The sequence below is a fragment of the Aphidius gifuensis genome, linkage group LG5 (genome assembly GCF_014905175.1).
Source record: "Aphidius gifuensis isolate YNYX2018 linkage group LG5, ASM1490517v1, whole genome shotgun sequence".
Taxonomy (NCBI): domain Eukaryota; kingdom Metazoa; phylum Arthropoda; class Insecta; order Hymenoptera; family Braconidae; genus Aphidius; species Aphidius gifuensis.
The window spans coordinates 15923094-15942980 of NC_057792.1; the positions used below are offsets into that span (position 1 = coordinate 15923094).

Genomic DNA, 19887 nt, shown 5'->3' on the forward strand with positions numbered 1-19887 from the left:
ATGCATCACAAGGAGCACCTGCATAATTTACATGCACTTTTATGTTAAATATCGTATGATCATATGTTTTTCGATAAATAAATTCCCCCTACAAATACGTATTGATTGATTGATATTTTCAATTTTGTGACGCAAATAGAGTACAGTTTTCCCGACATTACCCAGGATACATCACAAGGAGCACCTGCATAATTAACATGTACTTTTTATAATAAACATCGTGTGATCATATGTTTTTCAATAAATAAATTCTCCCCTACGAATACGAATTTTCTTATCATTTTAAAACTAGTCACGAAATAGAGTACAGTTTTCCCGAGATTACCCAGGATACTCACATGGAGCACCTGCATAATTAACATGTACTTTTAATTGTTTATCATATGTTCGAGTTTTTTTAGAAAATAAATTCCCCCTACGCATTAGCTGATATTTTTAATTTTGTGGCACAAATAGAGTACAGTTTTCCCGACATTACCCAGGATACATCACAATGAGCACCTGCATAATTAACATGTACTTTGAATCGCTTATCAAATGTTTAAGTTTTTTTAAAAAATAAATTCCCCTTATAAATACGTATTGGTTGATATACTTTCAATTTTGTGACGTATATAGAGTACAGTGTTCCCGAGACTACCCAGGATACTCACATAGAGCACCTGCATAATTAACATGTACTTTTCATCGCTTATCATATATTTAAGTTCTCTTAAAAAATAAATTCCCCTTACAATTACGTATTGTATATCATATTTTCAGTTTTGTGATGCATATAGAGTACAGTTTTCCCGATATTACCCAGGCTACTCACATGGAGCATCTGCATAATTAACATGTACTTTTAATTGTTTATCATATTTTCAAGTTCGAGACGCAAATAGAGTACAGTTTTCCCGAAATTACCCAGGATACTCACATAGAGCACCTGCATAATTAACATGTACTTTTCATCGCTTATCATATATTTAAGTTCTCTTAAAAAATAAATTCCCCTTACAATTACGTATTGTATATCATATTTTCAGTTTTGTGATGCATATAGAGTACAGTTTTCCCGATATTACCCAGGCTACTCACATGGAGCATCTGCATAATTAACATGTACTTTTAATTGTTTATCATATTTTCAAGTTCGAGACGCAAATAGAGTACAGTTTTCCCAATATTACCCAGGTTACTCACATAGAGCACCTGCATAATTAACAAGTTTCTTTCATCGCTTATCATATGTTTAAGTTTTCTTGAAAAATAAATTCCCCCTACAAATACGCATCGACGGATATTTTTGATTTTGTGACGCCAATACAGTACATTGTTCCCGAGATTACCCAGGATACTCACATAGAGCACCTGCATAATTAAAATGTACTTTTATCCACTTATTATATGTTTCAGTTTTTTTAAATAAATTCCCCCTTAAAAAATAAATTCCCCTTACAATTACGTATTGTATATCATATTTTCAGTTTTGTGACGCATATAGAGTACAATTTTTTCCGAGATTACCCAGGATACTCACATGGAGCACCTGCATAATTAACCTGTACTATTTAAATTAAATTTATTTCGTTTTATTAGATAATCGATCCTTTTAAAAATTAAACATTTTTTCCAAAAATCCGCACTAGCTATACCCACAAATTCAAAGCCATTATTAAGTAAACCCATAAATATTATACATATAGTTTAGCTAACATCGAACATTTTTCAAAACTCTAAAACGAAAAAATAATAAAAAAAACCCCCATGATATTTCACGAAAAAGATGCGAATAAGCAGTGAAGCAATGCCTTCTATACGCAGTTGCGGCGCAACCCTTGCTTGGCTTGGGCAGATTACTTAACGAAACAAATCATTGGATCTAGGATACGCTACGTATGTTTACGTTAGAGATCAACTTACCAGTTAATTAGAAATGAGCATGGATGACACCCACCGCCAACCAGGACCAATAAATGACTTAAGAAAAATTTAGCTGGGCTTGAGAGTATAATAACTTCAAAAAGTTATCGTCGTCAATCTGCCAGGATCTGACAGCCAGCTAAATTTTAATTAATCAAGCCAAGATTGGGGCAGAATTTCTCGATTAAACTCACCGTACCCTGGACCGGTAAGGACTTAAGAAAAATTTAGCCGAGAATCATAGAATAATAGAATTCTGTTTATTTGATTACTCATACCAGTCTGCGATTGGTATGTCAGGTAAATATTTTCAAATAAATCACTTAGCTAAGAGTAAGGGCAAGAAAAACCTTGAAATAAATGCCATTCATTCCTCATGACTAAAGTCTCACAACAAATTTTTTTTAATTTGCGACTGACACAATCAACTTGGTTTAATAAGTACACAATTGCTTCAGCAGTCTCGCGTTCCGACCAGAGGCCACAGATAATCATATTGACACGCAACGTAGCAGCTGCATGCTAATGAATATCGCATAGTTTTCTATGAATTCGAGAAATAGTTCAGCTGAGTTTGGGTGCAAGTTGACTTCAGAAGTCCATAGATCAGTCCGAGTAACTGCCGCCATCCTGCCCGGTGAATACTTCAAGTATATCATTTATCACAAAATAGGGGTAGACTAAAGACTCAAGAAAAATTTAGCTGGGCTTGAGAGCTAACTGCAAGAGTTGTTGTCGTCAAACTACCAGGATCTGGTAGCCAGCTAAATTTTCGCGAAAAATATCAAAAAAAAAAAATAAAAAAAAAAAAGACTAATTACAAATGTATCGATTTCAGTAAAACTATATATATAAATTTATCTGTTCTTGAATTGACAAATTCCCCGTACAAAAATGCATTGTTTAATATTTTTTATTCTGTGACACAGAGTACCGTTTTCCCGAGATTACCCAGGATACTCACATGGAGCACCTGCATAATTAATATGTACTTTTAATTGTTCATCATATGTCCAAGTTTTTTTAGAAAATAAATTCCCCCTATACGCATTAGCTGATATTTTTAATTTTGTGGCACAAATAGAATACAGTTTTCCCGACATTACCCAGGATACATCACATGAGCACCTGCATAATTCACTTGTACTTTCATATTGTATATGTCGTATGATCATATATTTTTTAATAAATAATTTCTCCCTGGTGAATACGCATTTTTTTATCATTTTAAAAATAGTCACCAAATAGAGTACAGTTTTCCTGGCATTACCCAGGATACATCACAAGGAGTACCTGCATAATTAACATGTACTTTCAATCGCTTATCATATGATTACGTTTTCTTAAAAAATAAATTCTCCCTATACGAATACGCATTGACCGATATTTTTGATTTTGTAACGCATATAGAGTACAGTTTTCCCGAGATTACCCAGGATACTCACATAGAGCACCTGCATAATTCACTTGTACTTTCATATTGTATAAATCGTATGATCATATATTTTTTAATAAATAATTTCTCCCTGGTGAATACGCATTTTCTCATCATTTTAAAAATAGTCACCAAATAGAGTACAGTTTTCCCGGCATTACCCAGGATACATCACAAAGAGTACCTGCATAATTAACATGTACTTTTCATCGCTTATCATATATTTAAGTTCTCTTAAAAAATAAATTCCCCTTACAATTACGTATTGTATATCATATTTTCAGTTTTGTGATGCATATAGAGTACAGTTTTCCCGATATTACCCAGGCTACTCACATGGAGCATCTGCATAATTAACATGTACTTTTAATTGTTTATCATATTTTCGAGTTCGAGACGCAAATAGAGTACAGTTTTCCCAATATTACCCAGGTTACTCACATAGAGCACCTGCATAATTAACAAATTTCTTTTATCGCTTATCATATGTTTAAGTTTTCTTGAAAAATAAATTCCCCCTATAAATACGCATCGACGGATATTTTTGATTTTGTGACGCCAATATAGTACATTGTTCCCGAGATTACCCAGGATACTCACATAGAGCACCTGCATAATTAAAATGTACTTTTATCCACTTATTATATGTTTCAGTTTTTTTAAAAAATAAATTCCCCTTACAATTACGTATTGTATATCATATTTTCAGTTTTGTGACGCATATAGAGTACAGTTTTCCCGATATTACCCAGGCTACTCACATGGAGCATCTGCATAATTAACATGTACTTTTAATTGTTTATCATATTTTCAAGTTCGAGACGCAAATAGAGTACAGTTTTCCCGAAATTACCCAGGATACTCACATAGAGCACCTGCATAATTAACATGTACTTTTCATCGCTTATCTTATATTTAAGTTCTCTTAAAAAATAAATTCCCCTTACAATTACGTATTGTATATCATATTTTCAGTTTTGTGATGCATATAGAGTACAGTTTTCCCGAAATTACCCAGGATACTCACATGGAGCACCTGCATAATTAACCTGTACTATTTAAATTAAATTTATTCCGTTTAATTAGATAATCGATCCCCCCTTCCCGAAAACATACGCACTGGTTGATATTTTCAAAATTTATGACGCAAATAAATTATCGACTATATTCTTAAAAAATTAACGCTTCATGTAATTCAATTTGTTCCCAAAAAAAAATATTTAACAGACTTCTTGGTATTAACCAGGATGCACCACGTGGAGGTCATGTCTGTCCTAGCATCCCATGATCCCCACGTACACTCTGAAATGATTTTATAAAACTAAAAACTCTATTTCGTCCCGTATGCAACCCCCAATCCAACCCCAAATAATTCAAGTCAAAAGATAATTTATACCTAAGAATCTAATGAACTACCATAAAATATTGTAAAATTAATTTATCAAATTGATTACTCGAGAAACAGAATTTAAAGATATATTTTATATATATATAATATATATATTATGAATATTTTTCAATTATCTGCGTATTACATATTAATATCTCAAATTTTTAAAGCAAGTAGTAATAACGTAATATTACTGGAAAGTCATATTTGATGAAAATTCAATATTAAGATAAAATTAATTACAAGATTCATAAAATAAATGCAAGCTTTAAGAGATGTTTTAATAAAACCATTATGCAATGAATTTTTTTATCCGATAAAATTTAATTTATATTCTTATTTAATTATATCTATATTTCAATAGAAAAAAATCGCGCCCAAAATTATATTGTCAATTTAAATATAAAACGTAAAATAAAAATGTTTTATTGGAAAAGTGCTCTAAAGTCAAACGAAAAAAAACTTACATACTAATACAACGCAATACAAGAAAAAAGAGTGATAATTTATCTAGTATAAATGATCACGATAGATAATAATGAAATCCTAATCACCCCCGTCTACTCTGTTTGAGGAAGACAGGGTCGACCCATTTTGACTTTGTTTAAAAATTGAATACCATTAATAAAGAAAAAAAAAATAGTCAAAATGAATCTAAACAAAAAAATAAATAATAGTATGGAACGACAAGAAGCTTTAAAAAATATAACAATTTTTTTAAAACTTCAAGGACATTTAAAGCACTTTTCCGGGATGGGTTAATAATTTCAACTAGTCGATCTCGATCTAGAGGAACTTACCTTATAACTGCAAACTGCAAAATCCTGTAGAAGTTGTCCAGGTAGATTCCAATAGTCCAATAAAATCCTTCCATCAAAGCCATATTCTTTAGAAGTTGTCTAGGTAGATTTTAATAATCCAACAAAATCCTTTCATCAAAGCCTGCATGTGGAAGTTGTCCAGGTTATCTTTAATAATCCAAAAAAAAAGTAACAGGCACTATTAAAACTTGCACAATTTTTTTTTTTTTCTATATTAAAACACTACTTGCGCACGGAGAATGTTCACTTGTTAATTTAAAATAATTTTAATTAAACTTCTAAATTAATTTACCGGACGAAAAAATTAAATCAAAAAAAATTTTCCAAGGAAAAGCCACGAGGCTGCACGTGTTTCGAAAATTTCTAACCAAATTTATTTTAAAGTACCAAAAAAAGTTGAACGCACTCCGCAGAGAATGAAGACGGACTGAAATAATTTATCGAGGAAGACGAGAGGTCACTGCGATTTTCTATGACTCACCATCTACATCTGTTAACTACGAGAGAAATTCGGAAAAACACGTGTTGAACAGCACGATGACAAAATAAAAGAAACATATGCTCGGGAAAAAATTCTAACGGCTTTTTCAATGAAAATCTATATTTATTTAAAACTTTAAAATATTTTTTAAAAAACTAATTGAAAAAATCACGACAAAAAAAAAAAATATTATTTTAAAATCTTAATGAAAAAAAAAAATATTATTTTAAAATCTAAATGAAAAAAAAAAAATAGAAATATTTTTACAATAATTAATTTAAAAATCACGACACGAGAAAAAATGTACTATTTAAAAATTACATGTAAGAAAAAAAAATTGGAAATAATTCTATAATAATTTTTGTAAAAATCCCGATAAGAAAAAAACAAAATTTAATTGAACCTCCCTTGCACGTTTTTTTTTTACAATTTAAAACTACGAGATAATCTGTACGAATTAATTTACCTGTAGAATTTTTCTCATCCAACATTGAATGAACTCCGCAAAGAATGAAGACGAACTAAAAAATTTATCTAGGAAGACGAGAGGTCACTGCGATTTTCTATGACTCATCGTCTACGAGAAATTTGTGAAAACATGTTTGAACATCACGCATTATTGACGAAATAAAAGACACATATGCTCGGGAAAAAATTCTAACGGCTTTTTCAATGAAAATCAATAATTATTTAAAGCTTTAAAATATTTTTTAAAAAACTAATTGAAAAATTCACGACAAAAAAAAAAAATATGTTATTTTAAAATCTAAATGAAAAAAAAAAAATGGAAATATTTTTGTAATAATTATTTTAAAAATCACGACACGAGAAAAAATATACTAATTTAAAAATTATATATAAGAAAAAAAAATTGGAAATAATTCTATAATAATTATTGTAAAAACCCCGACAAGAAAAAAAAAAAATTAATTTAACCTCACTTGCACGTTTTTTTTTTACAATTAAAAACCACGAGATAGTCAGCACAAATAAATTTACCTGTATAATTTTTTTCTTCCAACAATCGAGCAAATTATTTAATCGACGAAACACTTGCACTTTTTTTTTTTTTAATAGAAAAACACGAGGCTGCACGTGCAATAATTCTAAATACTTTGATTAAAACTTTATAAATTATTTAACTTTATCAAAAAACTCACTTAAAATAATTTACTACTATTAATTTTATTTTCTAATAATGCACGTGCAGCTACTTCAACGACTTCTAACCAAATTTTATAAATTATTTTCTAGCTCGTAATTTTGCTGTTGACTCCGCCGCAGCCAAAGACTAACTAAACTTGTCTAGGTCCAGAGATCGCTTCGTTCGATGACTGATGAGTCATCCCTTATCAACAAACAACGTTTGTTAACTCAACATACTGCCCATATGGAAAAAGAAAAAAATCAATAAATGAAAAAAAAAAAAAAAACAACCTTAAAAAAAATTTTCTAATATATTTTTTCCTTATTTTATTTTTAAAACTAAAATTATTAAAATTATTAAATCATTTAGAACAATTTTTAATCATTAAAAAAAAATTATTTTCCTATTATTCTATCAAATATATACATCGTAAATATATATATTTTTAAATTCAAACAACGAGCGGATGTTGGACTAGAAAAAAAAAACCCTAGTAAACTTTGCTAGATGAGAGAGACCTCTGCATTCCTACAACCTCAACATTCCTAAAATGCCTAAAAAAAAAAAAATCATCCTGTGCAACCATGTGCCTTATTAAAAATTTATGTTATTAAATGTTGATGAAATTGTTGTGCTTCTATGACAATTTATTAAAAATAAATTAAAAAAAAAAAAACTGCAGTGCAAAAAAAAAACATAATTATGTCATTTTTTATGAGAAATAAAACTGCCAAAGGCCCCAACAAACGAAAGGTAATAAAAAACAAAATAAATAACAATTTTGAGGTTATAATAATTATTATTAATGAAAAATTTAACAACAGGTTGATGAACAACAAAAAGGTCATGGTACAAAATTTACAAATAAAAAAAAAAAATTTAATGAACTTGATAATGAAAGTATTGCTAGTAGTGATGAAGAATATGCTGAACAAAATAAAAGGTATGAAAAAAAAATTAAATTAATAAACTAATAAATTAATAATAAAAATAAAAAAAATTACAGAGATGATGAATTGTCAAATTCATCAGAAGATGATCATGAAACAGCACAAGAAAAAAAATTACGACTGTGTAAAAAACGTCTTGAAGAAATGCAAGAATATGAAAATGATAAAGCTGAATTTAATGAAGGAGCAATTGCAAAACGTTTAAGAGAAGAATACCTTGAAGATAAAGGTAAATTGCGTAAAACAGTTGCTGATAATTATACTGGTTATGATAGTTTTATTTATTTAAAATGTAAAGATCATAAACAATCAATAACAAGTATATGTATAAGCAGTGATGGTAAATATTTATTTAGTGGTTCAAAAGATGGTTCCATTGTTAAATGGTCATTAGATAATAATATTAAAATTAAATCAATACCTGGTAAAGGTAAATTACCAGATGGTATTAAAACAGTTGTTTGTCTTGCTGTCAGTACAAATGGAAAATTCTTGGTAAGTTAATTTAACATAGTTAACAAATTACTTAAACTATTTGATATAATAATTTTAATTTAATCAAAGGTTGCTGGTGATATTGGAACAAAACTCATCAAAGTATTCAATGCTGAAACAATGGAATTTATTAAAAATTTACAAGGACATCGTGGATATGTTACTGGACTTGTTTTTCGTAAAGATACATCAACACTTTATTCAGCAGCTGATGATAGATGTGTCAAAGTTTGGAATTTAGATGATATGGCATATGTTGAATCACTGTTAGTATATTTAATTTACAATCAACACAATTGATTATTTTTAATAATTGTATTTTTTATTTTTATAGCTTTGGACATAATATGTCAATAACATCAATTGATGCATTGGCACGTGAACGTGCTATTACAAGTGGTGGATTTGATAACTCAATAAGAGTATGGAAAATTGTTGAAGAATCACAATTAATATTTAATGATACTGGAAATTTTATTGAAGCTGTTAAGCTGATTAATGAAGAATATTTTTTAAGTGCTGGTGATGGAAATTTATGTTTATGGGGTTCAATGAAAAAAAAACCATTATGTACTGTTTTAAATGCACATGGTAATGATGATAAAAATGGTGAATCAAGATGGATAACATCAATTGCAACATTAATTAATACTGATTTAGTTGCTTCAGGTAATTTTTATTTTTATAATTTAACAAATCCAGAGCTTCTTGTTATAATTGTGTAATGAAAATTAATTGAAGCTTTCATGGAAATTTAATGAAACAATTGAGATATATTTTTAAATGATAATATGATTTTTTTTAGGATCAAATAATGGAACAGTTAAAGTATGGAAATGCAGTAATTCATTTAGATCATTGAATTTATTGTTTGAAGTTAATATTATTGGATTTATAAATTCAATGGTATTTACACCAGATGGTATGAATTTAATTGTTGGTGTTGGAAAAGAACCTAGGCTTGCACGTTGGACAACAATGCGTGAGGCAAATAATAGAATTGTTATTATTCCTTTTGTAAAAAAAATAGCGTAATACATTCTAAATAAATTGTATGAATTTTTTTATTTCTTATTCTATTCTAAATTGAAGAGTTTTTAATTTTATTATTTATAAATAAGGGGAAGTTAATTTGATTTGAAATATTTTAAATAAAATAAAGTTTTAGCGTGATGATCGAGTTCAATAAATAAAATGCAATTATAACTTGATAAAATATTTTAAGTAGAAATTATAATTTCGAATAATCAAATTGATAAAACCGGTTTGTTATTGATGCATTCAATTGGAAAATCGGACAAATTTTTGGAATGCCTAATAGAAGGGAGAAGTTGTGTCCATCAACTGTTGTTATTTTATTTTTTATTTTAAAATCAGTGTCGACAGATAAAGTCAAGACTTGTCGTTATTCAAAGCTTCAAGTGAAAGTTACTAATCGAATCTATAAAAAAATAATCTACACTTGATTTTAAATATCAGATTTCGGAGTATTTGCATTGATAAGATATGAAGTATCTTCTGTAGTCTTGTCATCGACTGATAAAAAAATACAAAACTTATTTATCTCGGATACTAGATGTTATATTCTTTTATATTTTTCATTTTATTATTATCTTGAAATTTGGTTTTTGATCTTGTGTTTTTATTCATAGTTAGTCTATTTCTTAATTAGTTAAACGACAGATATTTTTTTTTGCTTTTTCTAATCATCTATTGTTGATAATTATCAATAAAAATTAACATGCAAATATAAAATTGCAATAAAAACAATTACCTGATCAATTTAATTAGTCTTTTAAAAAAAAAAAACATTTTAAATAACTATAAATTGTGGATTATATTTAAATAAAAATTTTATCAATTCACATGAGAATATCAACAAATATAACAATTTTTGTATTTTTGTCTTATCTATTATTAAAAAAATAATATTTAAAAAAACAACAACAACAAATTAAAAATATATATAATCAAATTATAATTATATTTATCATTTATAATTTCGATAATATCTGATAACATGAATTTGTCAAATCAATCAAAAACTGGTATTTTAAATTGAAAAAATTAAAAAAATAAACCCTTGTGAAGATATTAAAAAAATTTTTTTTTAGTTATAATTTCGAAATGATTCAAGAGTCAGCAAATTATCTATTAAATCGAGTTAAAATAAATCCGAAAATTGGATTGATTTGTGGTTCTGGATTGGGTAATTATATTGAAAAAAATAAAGAAAATAAATAAAAATAAATTAGTAAATTAAATACTTTTATTATCAGGTACAATTGCTGATTATTTGAGTGAAAAGAAAATTTTTCCATATAAAGAAATACCATATTTTCCGGAGTCAACTGTACCAGGTCATTCGGGTGAATTAATATTTGGATATCTTCAAGGTGTGGCTGTGATGTGTATGAAAGGAAGATTTCACTTAAAAGAATATTTGATATTTCTGGAAAATATATAAAAAATATTTTAAGTACAAATTATAATTTCAAATAATAAATAAATTAATGATCAGTATTAATTACAGAATGATTATATTTGGAAAAAATTGATTAATGATTGGTTTGATTTTTAAGGCATATTAATTGGAATGACGACAGGTAAAATTTCAATACCAAATCAAAAAATCAATTGTATTTTTTAAATTTTTTTAGATTTACCTTTTATTTTAAATAAAACTTATGATCAAGAATTAATAAAAGTTGGTGATGAAATTGCTAAAGAAATGGGTATTGATGATAGAGTTCATACTGGCATATTAACTTGCATTGGTGGACCAAATTTTGAGACACCAGCTGAGCTTAGAATGATGAGAATTTTTGGCATTGATGCTGTTGGTATGAAAATAAATATATTATTTAAATTAATATATAATTAATTTGTTTTTTTTTTTTTTTTAAATTATTTTCAAGGTATGTCAATTGTTCATGAAGCAATAGCAGCACGTCACTGTGGCATGACTGTATTTGCATTTAGTTTTATATCAAATATTTGTATTTGTGATTATGAAACTAATGACGAAGCAGATCATCAAGAAGTATTGGATGCTGGAAAAAAAAGAGACTCAGAACTTCAAGAATTTATTGGGAAAATTGCAAATTTTATTAACAAACAATAATATATAATATTATCAATTAATGAATTATTGTTTATAAAAATATGGAAGTATATTTAAAGGTGCTGAATAATCTTTCAGCCATACTGGACCAGTTATATTTTCATTGGTATTAGCATCCTTCCAAATACCTTTTGGTAAATAAATATCTCGTTCAACTGAATTGGATTCAACAACTGGAGCAATAAGAACTTTTTCACCCAGTAGAAATTCTATAAAATAAAAAAAAAAAAAAAATTAATATAACAAAAAAAGGATTGTTAATTTAAAATGAATGAAATATTAACCATCATTAATTTTATGTGCCTGTTGATCAGTTGGATCAACCCACCAAATTGGTGGATTAACTGGAGCACCAGTTTCAACTGCCAGTTGCATTGCTTCTATGATTAATGGTGTTATTTCAGCATGTAAATCTGTATATGTTTTACAAATTTCAATTGTCTAAAAAAAAATAAATATATCATTAGAAATTATTTATTTAGGATTTTCTAATTATATATAATTACTTCATTGTCATAGTCCCAAGGTACAAAAGAATACTGAAGTGCAGGCATAAAAACGTTGGCCTGTAGCCATCTAATGAATAAATCTTTATCTGGTAAATATGTTTTTTCAGCTGATCCATCAAGATAACCATTACCGCCAATCATATCGGGTAAAACATTAACATATCCAGCAATATTCATTTGCAATAATGTTGTTATTAAAGTTGGTAATCCATTATTCCAATTGTATCTTGTATCTTTATCATCCATACGTACAAATATTGGAAGATTTTGTGATGCCCATCCAACTCTAACTTCAATAATATCATTAAAATTATTAGCAAGTGCATTAACATAGCTTGTTGTAAATATACCAGGTTGTAGAGTTTGTGGACCCCCACCAACTGGTATTTGTGGTAAAAGTGATGTTTCACCAGCATCAAATTTAAAACTATCAATACCAAGTGATTCAAGTACTTTTAATCTATCAACCCACCATTCAACTGCTTTGTCATTTGTAAAATCAATAGCTCCAGCACCGCTAACACCTTGCCACCATGTTGTGTGTACACTACCATCAGTATTTTTAACAAAATAACTATTATCCAATGCTGTTGAATATGCTGGTTCACAATTTTCATTGATAAATGGATGAATCCATAGTGTAACACGAAAATTTTTTTTCTTTAAATCATCAGTTAATTTTGTTATATTTGGAAACTTTTTAGTATCAAATACTGCTGAACCATAACAAGTTTCCCAATTATCATCAATTTCAATTTGACTATTGTTAAATTCATTATCAATTATTTCATCAACAAATTCATTGACAACAGTGTCACTAACATTTACCTTGTATCTCGCCCAAGTTGACCAAACTGGATGTTTAATCATTGTTTCATCTGGATGACCAAGAGGTGTTCCAAGATAATTATCAACTACAAATTCATGAGCTTTTCTTGAATCTTCAAACAGTCCAATAGTGTATGAATTTTTAATAGCATCAGTTACAACGTAGGGTTTTTTATTTTGAGCAATTAGACATAAGTAATTTGCTTTGTAATTATTTTGATCAATAAATAATGGTGATGATCGAGTTCCATAAATAAATGCACCATGACTTGATAGCCAATATCTTTCAGTGATTGCCATGTCTGTTGGATGAGTTGGTACATATGGCTCTTCATCAAAATACATGTGTTGAATTGGCCAGTGTTGATAACGATGTTCTGGTCCACCAATCCATTGTGTATTTTCTTTCAATGATACACAATCAATCAATCGTCCTTCTGTTATATTACGTCGTACATTTATATACTCATTAGTTGGCAGTATGTCAATGACTGTATGATTGACATCTCCACTTGATATGCAAATTGAAAATTGATCACATTCTATCATTTTTAATGGTAATTTTTGAAGCACCTCATCTTCAATTCTCATTTCAATTTGAAGCTCTGATCCATCTGTTTAAATTGATATTTATTTAATCATTTTTACATTCTTATTTTTAATTTAACTCACCATTTTTAGATGTGTTGATAACAACACGTCTATTTTTAATTTTAACATCGACAAATGCATTTTTCGAAATTTTTCTAAAATGACTTACATCTCTTGTTGATAATTCATCAGAATTTGAACATGCAAATGTACTTGCAAATAAAAAAACAATTAAAAATTCACCTGAAATTTAATTAGTCTTTTAGTTCTTTTATATATATTATTTTTAATTATTTATATTAAGGTTTTTTAGCTTACCTAGAAACATTGTTATCTGTTCACAGGCGGTTATCATCAACTGATGACAATTGTTTATTCTCCTGTATTTATAATTTTTTTACTATCATTAGTTCCGGATAATCATCAGAAAAAAATTTAATAAATACCTAGAATCAAGTGATAATTATATTTATCCATTTTTTTATTTCGTAACTATCAGCTAACTTGGATTGTCAGATAACAAAACTGGTATTTTAAATTGCAAAAAAAATAATAAAATAAACACTAGAAGATGTTGACAATTTTGTTATTGTTTAATTTTTTTTTAATTTTTAATTCTATTCTAAATTGAATGTGTTGTTGTATATTCAATTATTTATTGATTTGGGAATTGGATCGATTGGATTCTAATATAAATTGAAATATTTTTAAACTAAAAAAGTAAAAAATGGTAGAGATAATTTTATTTGATTCGGGGCGATATTTTCTTTATGGTTGTTAGAAAAAAAAAAAAAAAGTAATTGAAGAGTAATATAATTTTTTTACGTACAAAGTAAAATTGAGCTGAAATTTTTGTCGTCATATGCTGACACTCGTGATAATAATCAAAAGGCCTTAAAAGACTTTTGATATTTTCTGGAGAGTTTTTAGAAATATTTTAAGTAGAAATTATAATTTCAAATAATAAAATAAATTAATGATCAGTATTAATTACAGAATGATTATATTTCGAAAAAATTCGATTAACACTGGTTTGTTTTTAACGCATTTAATTGGAAAACGGGACAAATTTCTGGAATGCCAAATGGAAGGGAGGAATTGTGTCCATTAACTGTTGTTGGTTTATTTTTATTTTAAATTAATGTACACAGAGAAAACTGATACTGAAAAGAAATGGGTATTGCTGATAAAATTCATATTGCAATATTAACTTGCATTGGTGGACCAAATTTTGAGACACCTGCTGAGCTTAGAATGATGAGAATTTTTGGCATTGATGCTGTTGGTATGAAAATAAATATATTATTTAAATTAATATATAATTAATTTGTTTTTTTTTTTTAATTATTTTTAAGGTATGTCAATTGTTCATGAAGCAATAGCAGCACGTCACTGTGGTATGACTGTATTTGCATTTAGTTTTATATCAAATATTTGTATTTGTGATTATGAAATTAATGACGAAGCAGATCAAGTATTGGATGCTGGAAAGAAAAAAGACTCAGACTTTAAGAAATTATTGGAAAAATTGCAAATTTTATTGACAAACAATAACATGTAATATTATCAATTAATGAATTATTGTTTATAAAAATATGGAAGTATATTTAAAGGTGCTGAATAATCTTTCAGCCATACTGGACCAGTTATATTTTCATTGGTATTAGCATCCATCCAAATACCTTTTGGTAAATAAATATCTCGTTCAACTGAATTGGATTCAATAACTGGAGCAATAAGAACTTTCTCACCCAGTAAAAATTCTATAAAACGAAAAGAACAAATTAATATAACAAAAAAAGGATTATTTTAAAAAATAAAATATTAACCATCATTAATTTTGTGTGCTTGTTGATCAGTTGGATCAACCCACCAAATTGGTGGATTAACTGGAGCACCAGTTTCAACTGCCAGTTGCATTGCTTCTATGATTAATGGTGTTATTTCAGCATGTAAATCTGTATATGTTTTACAAATTTGAATTGTCTAAAAATAAAATATACATATTATAAATTAATTTATTAAAATTTTTTAGGTTTATATAATTACTTCATTGTCATAGTCCCAAGGTACAAAAGAATACTGAAGTGCAGGCATAAAAACGTTGGCCTGTAGCCATCTAATAAATAAATCTTTATCTGGTAAATATGTTTTTTCAAGTGATCCATCAAGATAGCCATTACCTCCAATCATATCAGGTAAAACATTAACATATCCAGCAATATTCATTTGCAATAATGTTGTTATTAAAGTTGGTAATCCATTATTCCAATTGTATCTTGTATCTTTATCAATCATACGTACAAATATAGGAAGATATTGTGACGCCCATCCAACTCTAACTTCAATAATATCATTAAAATTATTAGCAAGTGCATTAACATAGCTCGTTGTAAATATACCAGGTTGTAGACTTTGTAGACCACTGACAACTGGTGTTTGTGGTAAAAATGATATTTCACCAGCATCAAATTTGAAACTATCAATACCAAGTGATTCAAGTACTTTTAATCTATCAACCCACCATTCAACTGCTTTGTCATTTGTAAAATCAATAGCTCCAGCACCATTAGCACCTTGCCACCATGTTGTGTGTACACTACCATCAGTATTTTTAACAAAATAATTATTATTCAATGCTGTTGAATATGCTTCACAATTTTCATTGATAAATGGATGAATCCATAGTGTAACACGAAAATTTTTTTTCTTTAAATCTTCAGTTAATTTTGTTATATTTGGAAACTTTTTAGTATCAAATACTGCTGAACCATAACAAGTTTCCCAATTATCATCAATTTCAATTTGACTATTGTTAAATTTATTATCAATTATTTCATCAACAAATTCATTGACAACAGTGTCGCTAACATTTGCCTTGTATCTCGCCCAAGTTGACCAAACTGGATGCTTAATCATTGTCTCATCTGGATGACCAAGTGGTTTACCAAGATAATTTTCAACTGCAAATTCATGAGCTTTTCTTGAATCTTCAAACAGTCCAATAGTGTATGAATTTTTAATAGCATCAGTTACAACGTAAGGTTTTTTATTTTGAACAATGAGACATAAATAATTTTCTTTGTAATTATTTTGATCAATAAATAATGGTGATGATTGAGTTGCATGAATAAATGCACCATGACTTGATAGCCAATATCTTTCAGTAATTGCCATGTCTGTTGGATGAGTTGGTACATATGGCTCTTCATCAAAATACATGTGTTGAATTGGCCAGTGTTGATAACGATGTTCTGGTCCACCAATCCATTGTGTATTTTCTTTCAATGATACGCAATCAATTAATCGACCTTCTGTTATATTACGTCGTACATTTATATACTCATTAGTTGGCAGTATGTCGATGACAGTGTGATTAACATCTCCACTTGATATACAAATGGAAAATTGATCACACTCTATCATTTTTAATGGTAACTTTTGAAGCACCTCATCTTCAATTCTCATTTCAATTTGAAGCTCTGATCCATCTGTTTTGATTAATATTTATTTGATTATTTTTATATTTTTTATTTTTAATTTAACTCACCATTTTTAGATGTGTTAATGACAACACGTCTATTTTTAATTTTAACATCAACAAATGCATTTTTCGAAATTTTTCTAAAATGACTTACATCTGTTGCTGATAATTCATCGGAGCTTGAACATGCAAATGTACTTGCAAATAAAAAAACAATTAAAAATTCACCTGAAATTTAATTAGTAATTTCAATTTTTAGTTTTTTATATTTTTTTTAAATTATTTATATTAAGGTTTTTTAGCTTACCCAGAAACATTGTTATTTGTTCATAGGCGGTTGTCAAATGTCAACTGATGACAATTGTTTATTCTCCTGTATTTATAATTTTTTTACTATCATTAGTTCCGGATAATCAGCAAAAAAAAAATTTAATAAATAACTAGAATCAAGTGATAATTATATTTATCCATTTTTTTATTTCGTAACTATCAGCTAACTTTGATTGTCAGATAACAAAACCGGAATTTCAAATTGCAAAAAAAAATAATAAAATAAACACTAGAAGATGTTGACAATGTTGTTATCTTTTTTCTTGAATCTTAGCTCACTCATGAGTCATGAAAATAATTTAAAAAAATAATAATAAAGATCATAAAAATATTCAATTAAATTATATGGCAATATTTCAATCGAATAATTATAAAATATATTGAAAATTGTTTATTCTATTTTTCGTTGAATTTGATTTTTTTTAAATTGATTTATTTGTTATTTGATGTAAAAATTTTTCGAGAAAATCAAAGACAAATACTTGAAAAAAAAGGACATTTTTTAAGGCCAACTCTAATAAAAAATTTCATGAAATTATGTTTTTATTATTTAAACAACATCTCAATATAATTATCCCCAAAGTTTCATAAATTAATTTCAATTATTTTTATTTTTTTTACAATTTTATATTTCGCCATGACTTGCAGATCTTTCACAACAATAACAAATCAACACAAACACCAGCTGACACTCATTATTTACATATTTATTTAAAAATAAAACTAGTATTAAAAATATCCTGTCAAAAATAATAAATACGCAATTAAAATATTATATAAATAATTAGTGTAATTAATAATAATTTAAATATTTAATTGACATTAATATTAATTAATTTAAAAAAAAATATGAACATCATTTCAATATGTTCAGTATTAGTGTTGTGTTATTTATCAACAGTTCAATGTCAAAACAATTTGACAATAATTTCCACAAACAATCAGGTTATTTTCTAAATAAAAATTTAAATATTTTCAATAGTAATTAGCAATTATTATTTATTCCAGAATGAAAACGAGTTGAGTGACCAAAATAAAGAATCAATTGATGATTTATTGACTGATTCGAATCAAGATGAGGCACCAATAATAACATCTGTCATAAAAATATCAAAAGCATATAATTCATCAAATACAAATGAAATTATTGAACATATTGTTCATTCAACATGCTTATTAATATCAATACCATTTTTAATTGTAACATTTATTGTTTATGGCTATTTGCCTGAATTAAAAAATAATCGTGGATCAATATTAATGACAAGATACATTGGCAGTCTTAGTATTGCTTTTGGAATTTTAATTATCATTAAATTTCATTTGTTGGAAACATCAAAGTATCTTTGTATTATTGCTGGTAATTATTTATTAATTAATTATGAAATTTATCAATTATTTATTATCATTTTTATATTGCAGGTTTAGTATGTTATTTTTTTTTCATTTCAAGTTTTTTTTGGTTGAATGTTATGAGTTATGATATTTGGAAAACAATTGGGTAAGTTTTTTTTTATAAAATTATTTATAATTTATTAATTGATTAATTATTAATTTAATTTAAATTTTTTAAGATCTGTACAAAATTGTGGATTTAGATGTAAAAAAATGAGATTATTTGTTTACTCATTTTATGTTTGGGGATCAACAAGTGTCTTGACAATTGTCATTGTTATCATTGAATTTTCACCAAAAATACCAGACTATTTTATAAAGCCTGGTCTAAATAATGGCCATTGTTGGTTTACAAGTAAGTTTATTAAAAAAATAAACCTCCATTAAATATTTTAATATTGTTTATTTAATTTTTAAAGGTATTCACTTGGCTGGAGAATATATTTTTTTTACTGGTCCAATGGGTATTATAATATTCTTCAATATATTATTTTTCATTTTGTCATTTATAAAAGCACGTAATATTAAAAGGAATTTAATTAATCATACAAATAGACAAGACAGTCAACGTCATGATGATAATTCTCAATGGTTTGTTTTATCAATTACATTATTTAATAAATTACAAAACAAAAAAGAAAAAAAAAAATATTAATATCTACTATTGATGATTAACTTGAAAGACACTTGAAATTATTATTATTTTATTATTTTTTTTTGAACAGGTTTTATCTGTGTTTCAAGCTATCAATCGTCACAGGAATTTGTTGGTCTTTTGAAATTATTTCAAAAATATATCTAGATATATTTGAAGGCCATGGATGGCTGTGGATTATTCCAGATTTATTTAATACATTACAAGGTTTAATAATTTTTATAATATTTGTATGCACAGGTAAACCAAAAAAACAAATATTAAAAATTTTTTTTACCACAAAAAATAAGTTAATTCAATAAATTTTGCAATTATAAAATAAAAGCTTGATAAATATAAAAGAGAGT

At 27.2% G+C, this 19887-nt stretch overlaps 6 protein-coding genes across 6 annotated transcripts; 4 read left to right on the forward strand and 2 right to left on the reverse strand.

The window, feature by feature from the left end:
- The first annotated feature begins 7764 nt into the window (after positions 1–7764).
- Positions 7765–9710, forward strand: LOC122857858 (U3 small nucleolar RNA-interacting protein 2). The gene is made up of 6 exons (XM_044160301.1): positions 7765–7932; positions 8004–8122; positions 8186–8624; positions 8694–8890; positions 8959–9293; positions 9430–9710. Exons 1-6 carry the CDS (start codon positions 7882–7884, stop codon positions 9657–9659), a joined length of 1371 nt encoding a protein of 456 aa, XP_044016236.1. The 5' UTR covers positions 7765–7881; the 3' UTR covers positions 9660–9710.
- Positions 9711–10130: 420 nt separating this feature from the next.
- On the forward strand, positions 10131–12010 carry LOC122856481 (purine nucleoside phosphorylase-like). Its single transcript, XM_044158153.1, has 5 exons — positions 10131–10135; positions 10739–10833; positions 10904–11067; positions 11299–11467; positions 11543–12010. The coding sequence occupies exons 1-5, from the start codon at positions 10131–10133 to the stop codon at positions 11746–11748; spliced, it is 639 nt and encodes a 212-aa protein (XP_044014088.1). The 3' UTR covers positions 11749–12010.
- Positions 11702–14677, reverse strand: LOC122857860 (myogenesis-regulating glycosidase-like). The gene is made up of 6 exons (XM_044160302.1): positions 14506–14677; positions 13995–14122; positions 13758–13919; positions 12255–13699; positions 12033–12189; positions 11702–11957 (listed from the first exon to the last, which is right to left on the reverse strand). Exons 2-6 carry the CDS (start codon positions 14029–14031, stop codon positions 11773–11775), a joined length of 1986 nt encoding a protein of 661 aa, XP_044016237.1. The 5' UTR covers positions 14032–14122; positions 14506–14677; the 3' UTR covers positions 11702–11772.
- A 157-nt stretch (positions 14678–14834) lies between these two features.
- On the forward strand, positions 14835–15253 carry LOC122857863 (purine nucleoside phosphorylase-like). The gene is made up of 2 exons (XM_044160306.1): positions 14835–14961; positions 15032–15253. The coding sequence occupies exons 1-2, from the start codon at positions 14850–14852 to the stop codon at positions 15235–15237; spliced, it is 318 nt and encodes a 105-aa protein (XP_044016241.1). The 5' UTR covers positions 14835–14849; the 3' UTR covers positions 15238–15253.
- On the reverse strand, positions 15148–17765 carry LOC122857861 (myogenesis-regulating glycosidase-like). The gene is made up of 5 exons (XM_044160303.1): positions 17468–17765; positions 17227–17388; positions 15726–17167; positions 15506–15662; positions 15148–15439 (listed from the first exon to the last, which is right to left on the reverse strand). The coding sequence occupies exons 1-5, from the start codon at positions 17475–17477 to the stop codon at positions 15255–15257; spliced, it is 1956 nt and encodes a 651-aa protein (XP_044016238.1). The 5' UTR covers positions 17478–17765; the 3' UTR covers positions 15148–15254.
- A 1167-nt stretch (positions 17766–18932) lies between these two features.
- On the forward strand, positions 18933–19842 carry LOC122857862 (G-protein coupled receptor Mth2-like). The gene is made up of 4 exons (XM_044160304.1): positions 18933–18991; positions 19065–19240; positions 19305–19476; positions 19611–19842. Exons 1-4 carry the CDS (start codon positions 18963–18965, stop codon positions 19840–19842), a joined length of 609 nt encoding a protein of 202 aa, XP_044016239.1. The 5' UTR covers positions 18933–18962.
- Positions 19843–19887: the final 45 nt, after the last annotated feature.